This window comes from Mus pahari, chromosome 5 (assembly GCF_900095145.1).
Source record: "Mus pahari chromosome 5, PAHARI_EIJ_v1.1, whole genome shotgun sequence".
NCBI classification, from domain to species: Eukaryota; Metazoa; Chordata; class Mammalia; order Rodentia; family Muridae; genus Mus; species Mus pahari.
In genome coordinates, this window is record NC_034594.1 from 158,945,722 (window position 1) to 158,961,034 (window position 15,313).

The 15,313-nt window shown below is 43.6% G+C and overlaps 1 protein-coding gene across 1 annotated transcript; it reads left to right on the forward strand.

Annotated features, from left to right (window-relative positions):
- The first annotated feature begins 9,098 nt into the window (after window positions 1–9,098).
- On the forward strand, window positions 9,099–12,296 carry LOC110322325 (putative ATP-dependent RNA helicase Pl10). Its single transcript, XM_021198953.1, has one exon. The coding sequence runs from the start codon at window positions 9,540–9,542 to the stop codon at window positions 11,520–11,522; it is 1,983 nt and encodes a 660-aa protein (XP_021054612.1). The 5' UTR covers window positions 9,099–9,539; the 3' UTR covers window positions 11,523–12,296.
- Window positions 12,297–15,313: the final 3,017 nt, after the last annotated feature.

The following is a 15,313-nucleotide window of genomic DNA, read 5'->3' on the forward strand; positions in this document are numbered from 1 at the left end:
GTCCTGATCTACCACTCTGCCTTACTTTTCTGAGACAGGGTTTAGGCTAGCAGCCCACAGGCCCTGTGGCCCCTCCTAACTTCACCCTTTACAGCAGCAGGGTTATGCACAGTTGTCCTCAGCTTCTTTTAACATGAATGCTAAGGATTTGAATTCAGGTCTTTGTGCTTGTGGAACACAGGTTTAACCACTGAACCATCTTCCCAGTCCCCAGATTACAGCTCTTTGTCCTCAGAATTACCAAACTAAAGGCACAGGTGGCATGCTTCATAAAACAGGCCAAAACAAAGAGCTGAATTCCTACCTCATGAAGTAGTTAGTAGATATCTGATGTTCTAAATAACAAAGCTAGTAGAAATAAACAAATAAAAAGTGGTTCATAATCTGTCTCTCAATTGTGGGGGAATTAAGGCAGATAATTGGGGTTCATGGGAAGTGAGAACAAGAAACTTTTACATCAAAAAATGTCAATGGCCAGATTCTGGTGGCTTGCAGCAAAAATGAATACCAATGTGGCATTAAAAATCATGGATTAAGCTTGGCATGGTGGTACATGCCATTTTTATCCCAGCGCTTGGGAGGCAGAGGCAGGCAGCTCTCTGAGTTCAAGGCCAGCCTGGTCTAAAGAATGAGTTCCATGACAGCCAGGCCTACACAGAGAAACCCTGTGTCATAAGCCAAGCCAAACAACAATAAAAATCATAGATCGTTTTGCAGAGACGTTTATTAGTTGTGACGGGTGGAGTTTGAAGGGAGAGAGAACAGGAAATGAGTACCCAGGGTAGGGAATCTGCGATCCCTAGTTATAGCCCAGTCCTGAAAGAGCATTCAAGCAACGCCTCTGACTCACCTCTCCCTAGCACATTCCCAGAAAAATATAAAGCCCTGCCGAATGGGGTCAAAAACAGCCGGTGGGTCTGAACTGGCCTGGGTTCAGTACTGCCCTTTAGCGGGTATTTGGGTTGAGTTTTTTGTTTTGTTTTTGTTGTTGACAATGAAAATAGCCAAGGAAATAATTACCTTAGAAAATTTAAGAGGCTCTTGAGTCCTTCCTTTTAATTTGTCTTTTGTTGATTGCTGGACATCAGAATTTCTTCTACATCCCCAGACAGAAATATGTTCAGAACCTTAAAAGCCACTCAAGAGGAATACTGTTTGGAAACTCATTCTCCGAGTGTGGTTATGTCCTTTTAGACACCGCAGCTGTTCCCCACACGAGGCTAAATTAAGTTTAAGTGCTGTTAAATAGAAGGTAACTATTAGAATTTTTTAAAAATATGACTGGCATCCAATGTTTTAATCAGACAATTTGCCAATCACTCTTCATTGTGTAGCCAGCCATCTCAGGATGACTGACTGATTCTGTTGTCCTGACTGCTGCATTCTCCCCCTCCTCCCACCCCTCTCCTCCTTCTCCTCCTCTCTAGTGACCCAGGCTCTTATTTCTCTTTGGATCCTTCCTCAGAGCCCAATAAGAAGAGCTTTAATCCAAGGAGATCTAGATGATCAAGAAAAATTAAGCTTCTGCTAACAGCAAAATCATAAGAAATGTGGACAAAATGACTCTTCGCATCACAGACTTTGTTTACTAGTGGGTAATTAATTCTGTACATATGCTGGGAACATCTGTCGCAGTGACCTGCCATCGGATCTGCGAAATGACTGCTGTGCAGTTTCCCCCCAGGTCATTAGAGGCTCTCAGAGAGGAAGGGAGGCTCCTTATTTTTTTTTGTTTCTTGCTGCTGTTCCCTGCCCAGGTAACTTTCTCTTGAGCTCAACTCCCTCAGTGTGAGCTTCTTACTGTGAGATGCCCTTCCTGGCTGCTCACTAGCAGGCCTGTCTGGCCACCTCCTGGTCTCTCCCAGTCAGGTGTAAATGCAGAATTCATAAGCAGCTACCAAGGTTTAAGGAAGGGAAAGTTCCCAGTAAATGTGAACAAGCTGAAGCTCAGCTGAATGGGATTTAATACAACCTGAGGGTTTCCCACCCCAAGACACCCCATGTAACCTGGGGCAGGGGAGCTGCCTCAGATGTGTGAGGTGTCACCTCCAAGAGACCTGGTCTTGACAGCAAGCAACGTCATAGAAGAAGGCCAGGGAAGGGCTTTGGTGGCAACAGGAAGCTCTGTTGTCTGGTACCTTGGAGGTTCAAGAGCAGGGATGGAGAGGTTTATGAAAAGGCCAACCCATCTCCTTGTCTCTGCCCCTTTAAGAGAAAAGGACAGTGAGTGACCATTGGCTTAGCACCTCCAAAGAGTACCACACTCCTATGACCCTTCCTTCTGACTGCTGTGTCCCTAACACCCCACCCAGTGGTTAATTTCTGGGGCTCATGAGCAAACAGAAACAGAAGACTGCAAGCTCATGTGGGAGGTGGGGGGCGGTGATTTGCCATTCACTGGTTTTTCTTCGTAACTTTGACAGTCTGACAAATCATTTCCATTTATTCGACTATGTCTTCACTCAGCACTCCCTGAGCTCCCACTGTGACCAGGCAAGCGCCTCAGTGATCTGTGATCCCTGCCATTGGCAGGGTTGCATGGCCCAGGAGGGACATGCTCAGATGTTTCTTGGATGGGTAGAGTGGGAGCTTGGTGCTGTCACTGTGGTGACCCTGAGGTAGTCCATAAGAACCAATGCTTGAGTCTTGGAATGCATGTGACTTGACTGAGAAGCAATGCGATTGAGAGCATGGACTCACCCTTCCTAGGTTTACATTCATAGTGCTAAGATCCATAGTGCTGAGATCCATAGTGCTGAGATCCATAGTACTGAGATTCATAGTGCTGAGATCCAGAGTGCCGAGATCCAGAGTGCTGAGATCCACAGTGCTAAGATCCAGAGTGCTGAGATCCAGAGTGCCGAGATCCAGAGTGCCGAGATCCATAGTGCCGAGATCCAGAGTGCCGAGATCCAGAGTGCCGAGATCCAGAGTGCTGAGATCCAGAGTGCTGAGATCTGCTCATAGTACCTGCCTCATAAGCTTTCCACGAGACTTCCAAAAGTTTGTGTTAGTAAAAAGCTTAGAGTGTTTCCTAGCATGTTGTCACGCTACAAAGTTTTCAGGACAAATATAAATAAATAAATAAATAAATAAATAAATAAATAAATAAATAAGTAAATAATTCTAACGTGAACCATGCCTTCCACCACCTAGACCAACAGCCACTCTACACCCTGGGGATGGTTTGGGGGAGCTTTGAATGACAATCTAGAGAACTAAAATTTAATTCAGGGAACTATGAATGTCTTTGTGTAAGAGGGTAAGGAGATCATTCAGAATTATAGATTAGAAAAATCAGGATGAGGAAGTAAAAAAAGAAAAACGCAAAGAACAGAACAAGAATTGATACGGCATCAAGGACAGATAAGGGGACATTTCAAGAATAAGAATGTGGTACCCAACACCAAAACCATTCTGAGATCATGCTTGAGAGTTTGAATTATGTGATAAGATGCTCTGTGATGGCTGTCCTTTCAAAGAGCAGTGGAAGAGGGGGGCAACATCACAATGGCTAAGAAATGAGCAGCTGCTCAGGAGGAGGTGGAACCGAAGCTGCCAACCATTCCGGAAGCCCCAGAGTGACTGACAGAGATGCTCACTGCTGTGTGGCAGATCCACACCATCAGCCATTTAGGGAGTGGGATTTCCATCAGAGAGATGGACTGAGCAGGGACTTCCTTCAGGAAAGAAGAACCAGGGAAGGAAGGAAGGAAGGAAGGAAGGGAGGGAGGGAGGGAGGGAGGGAGGGAGGGAAGAAAGAAGAGAGACAACCCAGGAGAAGAAAGGGTTGGGCTAGCTCTGCCACGATGGGAGGTCCTAAATTAAGCAAGTATTTCCAAGACCAAAATAGTGGCGTATCAAGAGGAAAGAGAAGGCTTTGGTCATTTTTCTGCTAAGTTAGTGTTCTGAGTCCTCAGGTACATCTACAAAGCAATATCAGAGAGATCTGTGGAATATTTACCATCCTGTCACTTTCTGCTGTATGTTTTGTGCTACTGTCTAAGATGGGTATTCACATTCTTTGATGAAGGAGAAAACATCACATCACTGTAATAAAGTGAACACTGCACTAAGTGTTCTCTCTCCCTCTCCTCTGTGCATGTGTTCATGTTCAGCTTAACATTATATCTTAATTTAAAAACATCGCACTGATGCCCAGCAAAATGTCGCAGCCTATGAAGGCCCCCAAGCCTGAGGACTGGAGCTCCTTCCCTGGGATCCACATGGTAGAAGGAGAGAACTGATTCCAGTCATGTTGCACAAATCTGTGACCTAAAGTGCGCGTGCATATGTGTGTGTGTGTGTGTGTGTGTGTATGTGTGTGTGTAATCTAGATAATATAGAATTATATATTATCTTATATATATGATATATCATTTTAATATTATATGTATAACCTTATATATATTATAAAATCTTCTAAATACAATCCTATATTACATTTAGGATTATCTTTATATATATTTACTAAATCATGGACATCCACAAAAGACATGTCATATATGACTATACTAGCTGTGTGTGTATACAAGTGTGTGTACAAACCCACACAATACTCATATCAGGACATCTTACATATAATTAGTCTATCAAGAATTTGATCCATTAACATAATAGAAGGGGATCATATGGGGCTGTATAAATACGTCATTATTGTTATTTATGCAAACTGTCAGTTGGCTCACCTAAGAATAATTTTTTAAATCTTCATTTATTCTTTGTTGCTTTTTCTCTTTGATATGAAGTATTTTTAAAGATCCCCTAACTTTATATGTACATATATGGAACTAACATATATGTGCCATGTGTGCCACCAGAAAACCTCAACTGGAGTTACGGGAGGTTGTGGGCCTCCATGTGGGTGCTAAGAATTGAACCCAGGTCCTGTGCAAGAGTAGTTCTTAACTCTTGAGTTACCTCTCCAGCCCTTAGATCTAAATTTCTGACATGTTTTTTCTTAAAGAATTCTTTCACAAGTTCCCTCAATTTTTGTCTGAATAGTCTTTACATTTTCCTTTACATTTGAAGGATCACTTCATGTGGTTGCTTCTCTTAATATTTTAAATATCAGTTAAAGATGAAGGTTGGCACAGTTTTAGCATGTTTACCTAGCATGTTTAAAGTCCTGGGGTTCACACCCCAGCATTGAAAAACAAAATATTTCCACTACATATTTAATATTCCATTCTCTTCTTGTTCAAATTATTTCTGAAAAGTCAGTTATTTAATAAAATAAAAATAAAAATTTCTGTTACTCTGTATGATAGATGTATTATTCCTCTACTCTCTTCAGATTTTTTCCTTTGGTTTTCTAGAGTATGAAAATGATACAGCTATAAACAGGGCTTTAAAAAGTTGTTTTTGTTTTTCCTTAATAGAAGCAGACTACATTACACAGCTTGACTTCCTCTAGGTTCTCATATCTTTCTAAATCTTTTAGTGGTGCTTTTTCACCCAGTGTGTTGCGTCCACTTTCAGCATGTCACACAGCAGACAGCAAGGCAGGCATCAGAAGAATGGAGTACTAGGAAGACAATGCTGTTTTCCCTCCTGAAGGCATCAGGGCATCCTATCAATAAACAGTTGCTGGATGCTACAGTCATGACTTCCATAATTCTTTTCCTGTGTTTCATGGTCCTGAATTCAGTGAAAATTGTGTTCTCCACTTTGTGTGGAAACAAGAAGAGTTGAAGAGAACTGGACTACAAAGGGAGAAAACTGTTCTCAGTATCCTGCTGTGCTGTCCAAACTCTGGGTACAGTCACATACACACACACACCCTATGCAGATGTAGTTCTCATGATAAATCACTTTTTAATCAGTCATAATTTTGCATTAAGTGCTGAATAAGTGCCCTTTGTTTCATACTTAAGCTGTCAGTGGTGAACATCAGGAGGGCAGACTAGTGCCTATCATTAAGCAGAGAAAAATCAATACCATTTTTAATTAAAGGAAGGCACAGCCAGGCTTGGAGACAAGCAAATCTCCTTGTCAGAGCATCTCCCCTTTAAACTTTTAGAAGTTCAGTTCAGAAGTTGATAGACAGCCAAATGTAGGGAGTGACTGAAATTCTTTAAGGGTGGGGGTTGGGGTGGATCCAGACAGAGAAGCAAATGAAGCAGAGGAGAAACACAGGATAGGCGCACGCTTTATACTTTGTACTAGAGATCTTAAGGCATGGTCAAAGATAGGTCCTGGCTTACACTATAGAGGTAATTTTTTTTTTCATTTGTAGATTAAGGATGAGTTGAAGAAAAGTCAAACATATATTATCACTCACATTTTTTTATGGTTTAGAATCCAGAACATGACATGTTTTCATGATTCCTTTCAGATTATATTTTATAGCTTGAGTTTTATTTATAGTGCACGAGTCCAACAAGATGAACACATGGTGTTGGTGTTTTACAACCTAATAACAGAAATTCCACCCTATCACTTCTATATTCAAACGGTGGAGAATAGCAAAAAAATGGAACTGCTGAGAAAGAGAGCTATTCTGGAAGGCTACCTACCTGAAATTCAACACCAATAATTTATTTGGAGGAAGAATTTTTAAAACAGAGTTGGAGCAACATAAGGCTAACCATTTAACCAACCCCCTGGCCATGACATAATCATGAGCCCAGGTATATCAGAAAAGCTAGCAAGGAAGCACTTGAAGTAGTGAAGGTTCATAGCACTAATGCTGGTAAAGATTCGAGCACATTCAGAATAAAGTTACTCATCTCACCTAGTTATCTCAAAGACCCTTTTTGGCCTTTCCCTAATTCTCAAAGTTCTTTTAAACAGCATGCCTGAGTTCTAGTTGTTAGTATTTCCGTCTTGTAACAGCTCTGCGCCAGCTGCCCAGAAAGGTTTCCCTGATGCAAGTGTAACATTTCTGCTCTGACAGGAGCAGGTTTCCCAACCAAAACTAGGCTGAGGCAGAAGTGTTACATCTCTGCTGCCAGAGATATCATGGCAATCAGGAATCAAAGAAGGAAGACTGCACTCACACCACACAACCTCACAGATCTATTGGGAGGAAAAAAACCTCAGGAGGGTGGATAGCTCTGCTTGGTAGAGCAGCACCAGGGACCTGAGCAGAAGGCCAGTGTCTCTTGGGGGTAGGGGAAAGCTTTCAAGATGCATAGTTCCAAGGTGAGGATTGGTAAGATTTCAATTCTTGACTTTAAGAGAGGTCAGGGATTGGTGGGTTTTCCCATTCAGGGACTTTGTGTGTGTGTATGTGTGTGTGTGTGTGTGTGTGTGTGTGTGTGTGTGTGTGTGTGTGTGTGTGCTCAGGGATGGGTGGGTTTCTGGAGTAAGCTCAAGGATTGGTGGGACTCTATTTCTTGGCCCAGGTCTCCAGCTTGAGGTTAAGTCATGGTCAGGATGTTTATCCCTTTGGTCCTTTATCCCACACTTCTTATGGTGAAAAGATTTGATTAAATCTGGTTTAGTAGCCCATACTGGTGTCAACCGGGGACTCCATGTTCTCATTAACTTTAAAAATCCATTTTAAAATGGCATAAAGATACAAAGGACCTAACAGTTCATGTAATTTAGAGGTTCAAAGGTTAGACAGACCTCAGACTTAATGGGATCAAGGAATCACCTTTTTGTCTAAGTTTCTGATCTCTCTCCTGGGTATACTGACTTCGTTTTTCAGCTGTCCATTGTGGGGTTAAAGATCCTAAAAGAACCCATGAAAACAAACATCCTTCACCCACTCTCTTCTGTACACCATACATCGTCATTCACTCTCTTCTGTACACCAGTGTCATATGGGTCAGTCATTTTTGCCTAGATTCTAAAGCTTCTGTGAAAGAGAGAGAGACAAGCCCTATTTTCAATTAACATTTATATACAGCAGACGCAGAATGTACAAAATCTATTATGAAGTAAACCAATAATGATATTTTCTGTTGCAGTTATTAAACCACTTTAAAAATGTATGTGTATATGTATGTGCTTGTTATTTTGTATGTGACTGCTGGGGTACAGGTGCCAGAAGGGGGCATCAGATTCCCCTGGAACTAACATTAACAGCAGTTGTGAGCCTCCAAATGTGGGTGCTGGGAAACCAAGTCCAGGCCTCTGCAAGAGCAGCAAGTGCTTTTAAGTGCTGAGCCATCTTTCCAGATTACAAATATCTTGCACAAAAGGGAGTAGCATACATTTTGTACCATCCCTTAGACCTCCAAGGGAGCCCACGGTCAAAGCCACATCTTTAAACACTATTTGGCCCAAATCACCCATTGTGGAGTGATTTCGCTACACACAAGCCCTCTCTTCTTGCCCCATACCAAGCAGGATAACCAAGGTGTCTTGTTTATGCAGAGCAGGAGCCCCTCCAGCAGCCCCTCAACCTGCACACCAGGGAGACGCTTAGCTGGCTGCAGGAGCAGGGCTCACGTCAAGTCTCGGATGTGGGGTGAATCCCACTCAGGCTGGATCTGAGAAGTTTAGGGCTCTGAATACCCAGCACTAGGAGATGCAAGGCAGCTGGTTTCCGTGTGTCCTTTACTCTGTGGAACTAGTGCTGCCACCAGCACGTCAGCGTTCTTTCCATGGCCTCCAAGCCCGGTCTGGGCAATTATGGGGTGGCCCCCTCCATCGGGTTAACAGGTTCGAGCTTTTTGTCCTTACTTGGTCTTAAGGGAAACACATTCTCCACTCCCCTTTACCTCCCCCGACCCCACCCTGACCACCAACCGCCCCTTCCCCCTACCCCGCCCCCCATTCCGAACACTGTACTCAAGCAACCGTTTCCTACTGCACAAAATGGCCACTCCACGGGACACCTGTGGCCACGTGACCCGCTGCCCTCTTGGTTTTGGGTCTCTTTGCGCCTAACTCCGGTTTTAGAAAGGCTGCCCTCGGAGAAGACAATAGCTAATTAAACCGGAGAACCCACACAGCTTGGAAACGAGGGGAAAAGGTGGAGCGCAGGAGAGGACGAAAGGACAAACCCCAAAACACAACAACAACAACAGAAACAGACAACGCCATCGTGAGCAACCGAGAGGCAAGAGGCCTACAGGAACTTTCAAGGCCTCACTGCTAGAGGGCAGAGTTCTCGCGAGATCTTGAGACCTTCCAAGGGGAATCGTGGAGTAGAGGGAAGGTGAAGTTCAAGCCAGACAGGACAGCCGTCGCTCGATCGACATTCTGGGCTCCGGGCTGCCGTGTACATCTAACTCCATTATGAACTCAACCGAGTGCTGTTCGGCGGCTGTAAGTCTGACAGGGCGGCGGGCCCTGTGACCGCATCGCGGGGCGATGGCGCGCTAGGCCTGACCAGGAAGTCTCGCGAGATTAGAAATCGGCGCGCAGGAGCTGCGGCGGGCAGAAGCCATAGCGTTAGCGTGGAGAGAGGACGGGAGAGGGACGGGAGGCCCGCAGCACCGGCAGAGCGGGCTTTGGGGGACAGGTCGCCCACCGGACGGACAGACGGACGGACGGACGCGCCGTTCTCCTCACAGAGGACTTCTGAGGTGAAACCGTAGCTCAGCAGAGGCAAGCCCCAGAGTTCTCCGTACTCTTCAGGGATGAGTCATGTGGCAGAGGAAGATGAGCTCGGGCTGGACCAGCAGTTGGCTGGCCTAGACCTGACGTCTCCAGACAGCCAGGGCGGGGGCGGCACGGCCAGCAAAGGGCGCTACATCCCCCCTCACCTGCGGAACCGGGAGGCCGCCAAGGCGTCCTACGACAAAGACGGCTCCCGGTGGAGTAAAGACAAGGATGCCTACAGCAGCTTCGGCTCCCGCAGCGACACGAGAGCCAAGTCCAGTTTCTTCAGTGACCGCGGCGGAAGCGGCTCCAGGGGAAGGTTTGATGACCGCGGGCGGAGTGACTATGAGGGCATTGGCAGCCGTGGAGGGAGAAGTGGCTTTGGCAAATTTGAGCGGGGCGGGAACAGTCGCTGGTGTGACAAAGCGGACGAGGATGACTGGTCGAAACCGCTCCCACCAAGCGAACGCTTGGAACAGGAACTCTTTTCCGGGGGCAATACTGGGATTAACTTTGAGAAATATGATGACATCCCGGTTGAGGCGACAGGGAATAACTGCCCTCCACATATTGAAAGTTTCAGCGATGTCGAGATGGGAGAGATTATTATGGGAAACATCGAGCTCACTCGTTACACACGCCCAACTCCTGTGCAAAAGCATGCAATTCCTATTATCAAGGAGAAAAGAGACTTGATGGCTTGTGCCCAAACAGGGTCTGGAAAAACGGCAGCTTTTCTACTACCTATCTTGAGTCAGATCTATACGGATGGTCCCGGCGAGGCTTTGAGGGCCATGAAGGAGAATGGAAAGTATGGGCGTCGCAAACAGTATCCAATCTCCTTGGTCTTGGCTCCGACCAGAGAATTGGCAGTGCAGATCTATGAGGAGGCCAGGAAATTCTCATACCGTTCTCGAGTTCGTCCTTGTGTGGTTTATGGTGGAGCTGATATTGGGCAGCAGATTCGAGACTTGGAACGTGGCTGTCACTTGTTAGTAGCCACTCCAGGACGGCTAGTAGATATGATGGAGAGAGGAAAGATCGGACTGGACTTCTGCAAATACTTGGTGTTAGATGAAGCGGATCGGATGTTGGACATGGGCTTTGAGCCTCAGATACGAAGAATAGTTGAGCAAGACACCATGCCTCCAAAAGGTGTCCGCCACACTATGATGTTTAGTGCTACCTTTCCTAAGGAAATACAGATGCTGGCTCGGGATTTCTTGGATGAATATATCTTTCTGGCCGTAGGAAGAGTTGGGTCTACTTCTGAGAACATCACACAGAAAGTTGTGTGGGTGGAAGAAGCAGACAAGCGGTCATTTCTGCTTGACCTCCTGAATGCAACCGGCAAGGATTCCCTGATATTGGTGTTTGTGGAGACCAAAAAGGGTGCAGATTCTCTGGAGGATTTCTTATACCACGAAGGATATGCTTGTACCAGTATCCATGGAGATCGATCTCAGCGAGATAGGGAAGAGGCCCTTCACCAATTCCGATCAGGAAAAAGTCCAATTCTCGTGGCTACAGCAGTAGCAGCAAGAGGACTGGATATTTCCAATGTGAAACATGTCATCAATTTCGACTTGCCCAGTGACATCGAAGAATATGTGCATCGCATTGGCCGTACAGGTCGTGTTGGAAACCTTGGCCTTGCCACCTCATTCTTCAACGAGAGGAACATAAATATTACTAAAGATTTATTGGATCTTCTTGTTGAAGCGAAACAAGAAGTGCCATCTTGGCTAGAAAACATGGCTTTTGAACACCATTACAAGGGTGGCAGTCGTGGACGGTCCAAGAGCAGATTTAGTGGAGGATTTGGTGCTAGAGACTATCGACAAAGTAGCGGTGCCAGCAGTTCCAGCTTCAGCAGTGGCCGTGCTAGCAACAGTCGCAGCGGTGGAGGCAGCCATGGCAGCAGCAGAGGGTTTGGTGGAGGTAGCTATGGAGGCTTTTACAACAGTGATGGATATGGAGGAAATTATAGCTCCCAGGGGGTTGACTGGTGGGGTAACTGAGCCTGCTTTGCCATAGGTCACTCTACCAAACAAATACAGAAACCACTACACATAACGTAGCCAGACTATACCTGGTATAGCTTCAAGAACTCACAGAACAGTGCCTCCTGTGATTCCCCATTGAATACTTTTTAAGGGAGCTTAAAGTGACAAGAAGAACAATCCAGAAGACCCATTCAGAAGGTGGTTTAAAGACTCGATTGTTGTAGTTTGGATTAACTCTCCTCTTACCCCCCATCCTACTCTGCATTTATAACTTCATGACTAAGGATCATTTGTTTGTTAATGTGCTGTACCTTTACTTTAGACAACTTTTATTCTGATGTCCCGTTGGCTCAGTAATGCTTAAGATACCAAATTGTTTTAGCAAAATAAATTTTCTGAACTTGGGCTAAGAAAACAAAAGAAAGGGACAGGTATTTGTTATGGGAATGGGACTGTCCTTAAGTACACCATAGGTACTCTAAGTACTCTAAGTAAGGCAGGGGTGAAGCCCAGGATAAAGGATGGCATTTTGGAAATGTATAAATAACAGCCCAGGGGTTCAAGAGTGGTTATGGTTGAAATATCTGTTTAAGTATACAGTTCTAGTTGCTAAACTTAGCACGGCCAGGAAATGCAACGGCATTTTTATTTTCCTGTGTACTTTGAATAATCCTTTGTTAGTAGTCATCCTCAATGAAATGTAGTGGCAGCCTTGGGAGTCTCTAGTCAGTATTCATGCTCAGTACCGTGGTGTAGAGGATCTGAACGGCTCTAAATAAATGGTATCAGGAAACCATAGAAGAAATGGTCTATATTCTTTAATGCAAGCAGGTTTTGAAAAACCGTGGATATTGAGTAGAGAATTACTTTTTCCTATGATGGGGAGTGTGAAGATAGCCAAGGATGTGATATTTGAAACTAGAGAGTACAGAGAAATAGTTCCTCAACGAGTAGGCATTGATGGAATTTCCATGTATAATGACAGAACAGTAAACTAATGTGTACTTGTTCTCATTCTCTACGCATTTGTTGTAGAACATCATCAATAAACAAACCACTACATCTCACATGGGATCATGGTTTTTTGTTTGGTTTGAGACAGGTCCTCATGTTACCCAAGGGTAGTCTTTAATTATGTATCTGAGACTGGCCCTGAAGTCCACCACACTTGATGAGATCATGAATTTTTTAAATCACATAGTTTATATAGACAGTTCCCCCAATATTTTTCTCAGGTCCTGTATGTCCTAGTGCATCCTGTCTATCAAATTACTGTCTCTGGAATATTTAGATAATAATTAGTTGAATGTTTTGGAGTAGATTTCTACCATCATTGGCCAATGGATGGGTTATGTAGTTTATATAAGATCAGAGACATGTAGCTTACTTATATGTATGCATATATGCATGTATATATAGTTTAAATTCAGATAGGTAGATACGCTGTAGATTGACTCTCAAAAGTTTGTCCTGTAAGAAAAATTATTGTCGCAGCCAATCCATTATTTTATTAGTGTTCCAGCCTAAGAATTCTAAATAGATTGACCCTCAAGTTATAATTGCCCATAAAATTAACAAAAATTCTCAGTGGCCTCCATCAGCACTAGCCTTAGTTGCCCACAGAGGTCCTCCACTCTTCCAGCCCCTCACTTCCCCCTACATTTACTCCTTTTGTGACCCAATTCATACACCACTCTCTTAGTAAGGCCTGGTCAAAGTTCATTTTTCTCCATGAAACTAGCATTAAAAGTTGTAGTCCCAACAATCAAGATAAACAATGTGTTGTTTATGCCTGTTATTCTGAAATTAATCATGCAAATGTTGCAATTCTTATTTTGTTTTTAAGGTTTTGGTTTTTTTTAAATTCTGTACTCCCTTTCCACTTGTCCTTTGCAACTGCATAGAGTTCATGGTCAGTCTGTGTGGATTGGATGGCACTCCAGAGAAGCCTTTCTTCCCTGGTGTTTTATCCCTACAGTTATCTTGGAGAGTGTGGTAAAACAGTTGGACGTAAAGTCTTGTATGTGTAAAACAAAGTGAGTGAGAGATGTGTAGATGACCACAGGAGAAGAAAGATTGTGCTCTACTGCTTTGCTGGGTGTTAGGAGTACTCGGTAATAACACATTTAAATACAACCTGCCTGTACATCAAATTGATTAGGCTTTATATACCAGTCATTTCACATGATGCCAGTAATGATTCCCTAATATTTTAAATCTTTAAGTTTGACAGTACTCTAGAAACTTGAGAAGCACAGGAAAGATACGAAGACCTCTCTGACGCCTTTCTGACCTGTTGGGAAGTTCTTTGAGAGCAAGAGCCAGGCTATCTAGGGCAATTTGTGGTGTATTGAAAACAAAAACCAAAAAGACCGTGTCCGGTATACCCAAGCATCCCTTTCCTTTCCCCATTATCAGGATATTACCATGATTTGCTAAGTTCATGCATGAGCCACTAGTCATACTTTACTGTTGGCTAATGTTCACATTGGCTAATGTCCCGTTGGCTTTATCTAGTGTCTTATTCCGGCCCAGTCTAGGACATATTTATTCATCAAACCACCTGAGGTTACTCCTGACTATGACAGTCTCAGACATTTCTCATTTCTCCTGACCTTGACAGTTTATTTACTTTATTTTATTTTATTTTATTTTTTTTGGAGTGCTGATTAGGTACTTTGCCCTACAATTAAAAATAGTTGGATTTTTTTTTTTCCCTTTATGATTAGACTGGGGCTGTGGGTCTTTAGGAACGTCTTCACAGAGGTAAAAAGTCATTTTTAATCATGCCAAGGACACACCAAAATCCTGAAGTATCAGAGTTGATACATACCTAGATCCACTGGCTAAGGTTGTAGGGTGTGGCAGGTTTACCCACTCCTCTGTGAGTGTACTTGAATTTTATTTTATTTTTATTTTTTTTGAGGTGGGATCTTACCAGACTGACTTTGAACTCTGAGTCAGACTCCGAGAACTAGAAGTACTGGTGTGTTTCATCACATCTGTTTTCTTTTCATAGTGTCTTTCTAGAAAGATGTCACCATGTGCAGCCCAGGTTTAAGGCATGGAGAGTTTATGCTTCATTCCTATTCTTTCTTTGCTACTTAAATTTCATCTAAGTATGGAACTATGGATGTACAGGAATTTCATGTATGTTCTAAGTTCCAGCTTTCTTGCTCAAAAGTTGTAAGAAATCTATGAAAGGATTTTTTAAATGTTGAGATGGGTCATTTTTAAATGTATAATTTAAATGTATAATTGTTAAATCTCCCTCCTGCATGCCTTTCTCTTGCACATTTTCTTTCCATACACAGAACTTCTTTTCTCCCATTTGTTCCCCCCCCCCCCGCCCCCGCTCTACCAAGATAACTGTTTGATTCAAGTGCCTGCTGGCCCTGAGGCCTATCTGGAATCCCATGCAAGCCATTCACTTACAAATCAACCCATAGAAACTGGCCATTTACTATGTGCAGTTGCTAAGGGCAGCAAAAAGAGAACGTATCTTTAAACGCTTAAAAATACTAAGGCAAAGCTTTGGTCACTAGAACTGTTTTAGCTGGCTCCTATGTCCCTTTGTTTATATCCACATCCTGTTGCTTCCCAGGACTCAGATGATGAGTGCCTCTTCATTTTCTGGTGTCTGTTATTTCAACTTCAGTTGTATTTTTTAGGCTTTTGGTTGCAGTGACAGATAACCAAGAGAAAGCATTTATAAAGAGGAAAGTTGACTTTGGCTCATAGCTTGATTTTACGCTGTGCTCACTCAAGCGTTTTGCTTTGGGTCTGTGGCAGTATACTACATTGTG

Coding starts and splice junctions, on each gene's coding strand:
- LOC110322325 (XM_021198953.1), top strand. CDS start 9,540: ATGAGTCATGTGGCAGAGGAAGATGAGCTCGGGCTGGACCAGCAGTTG.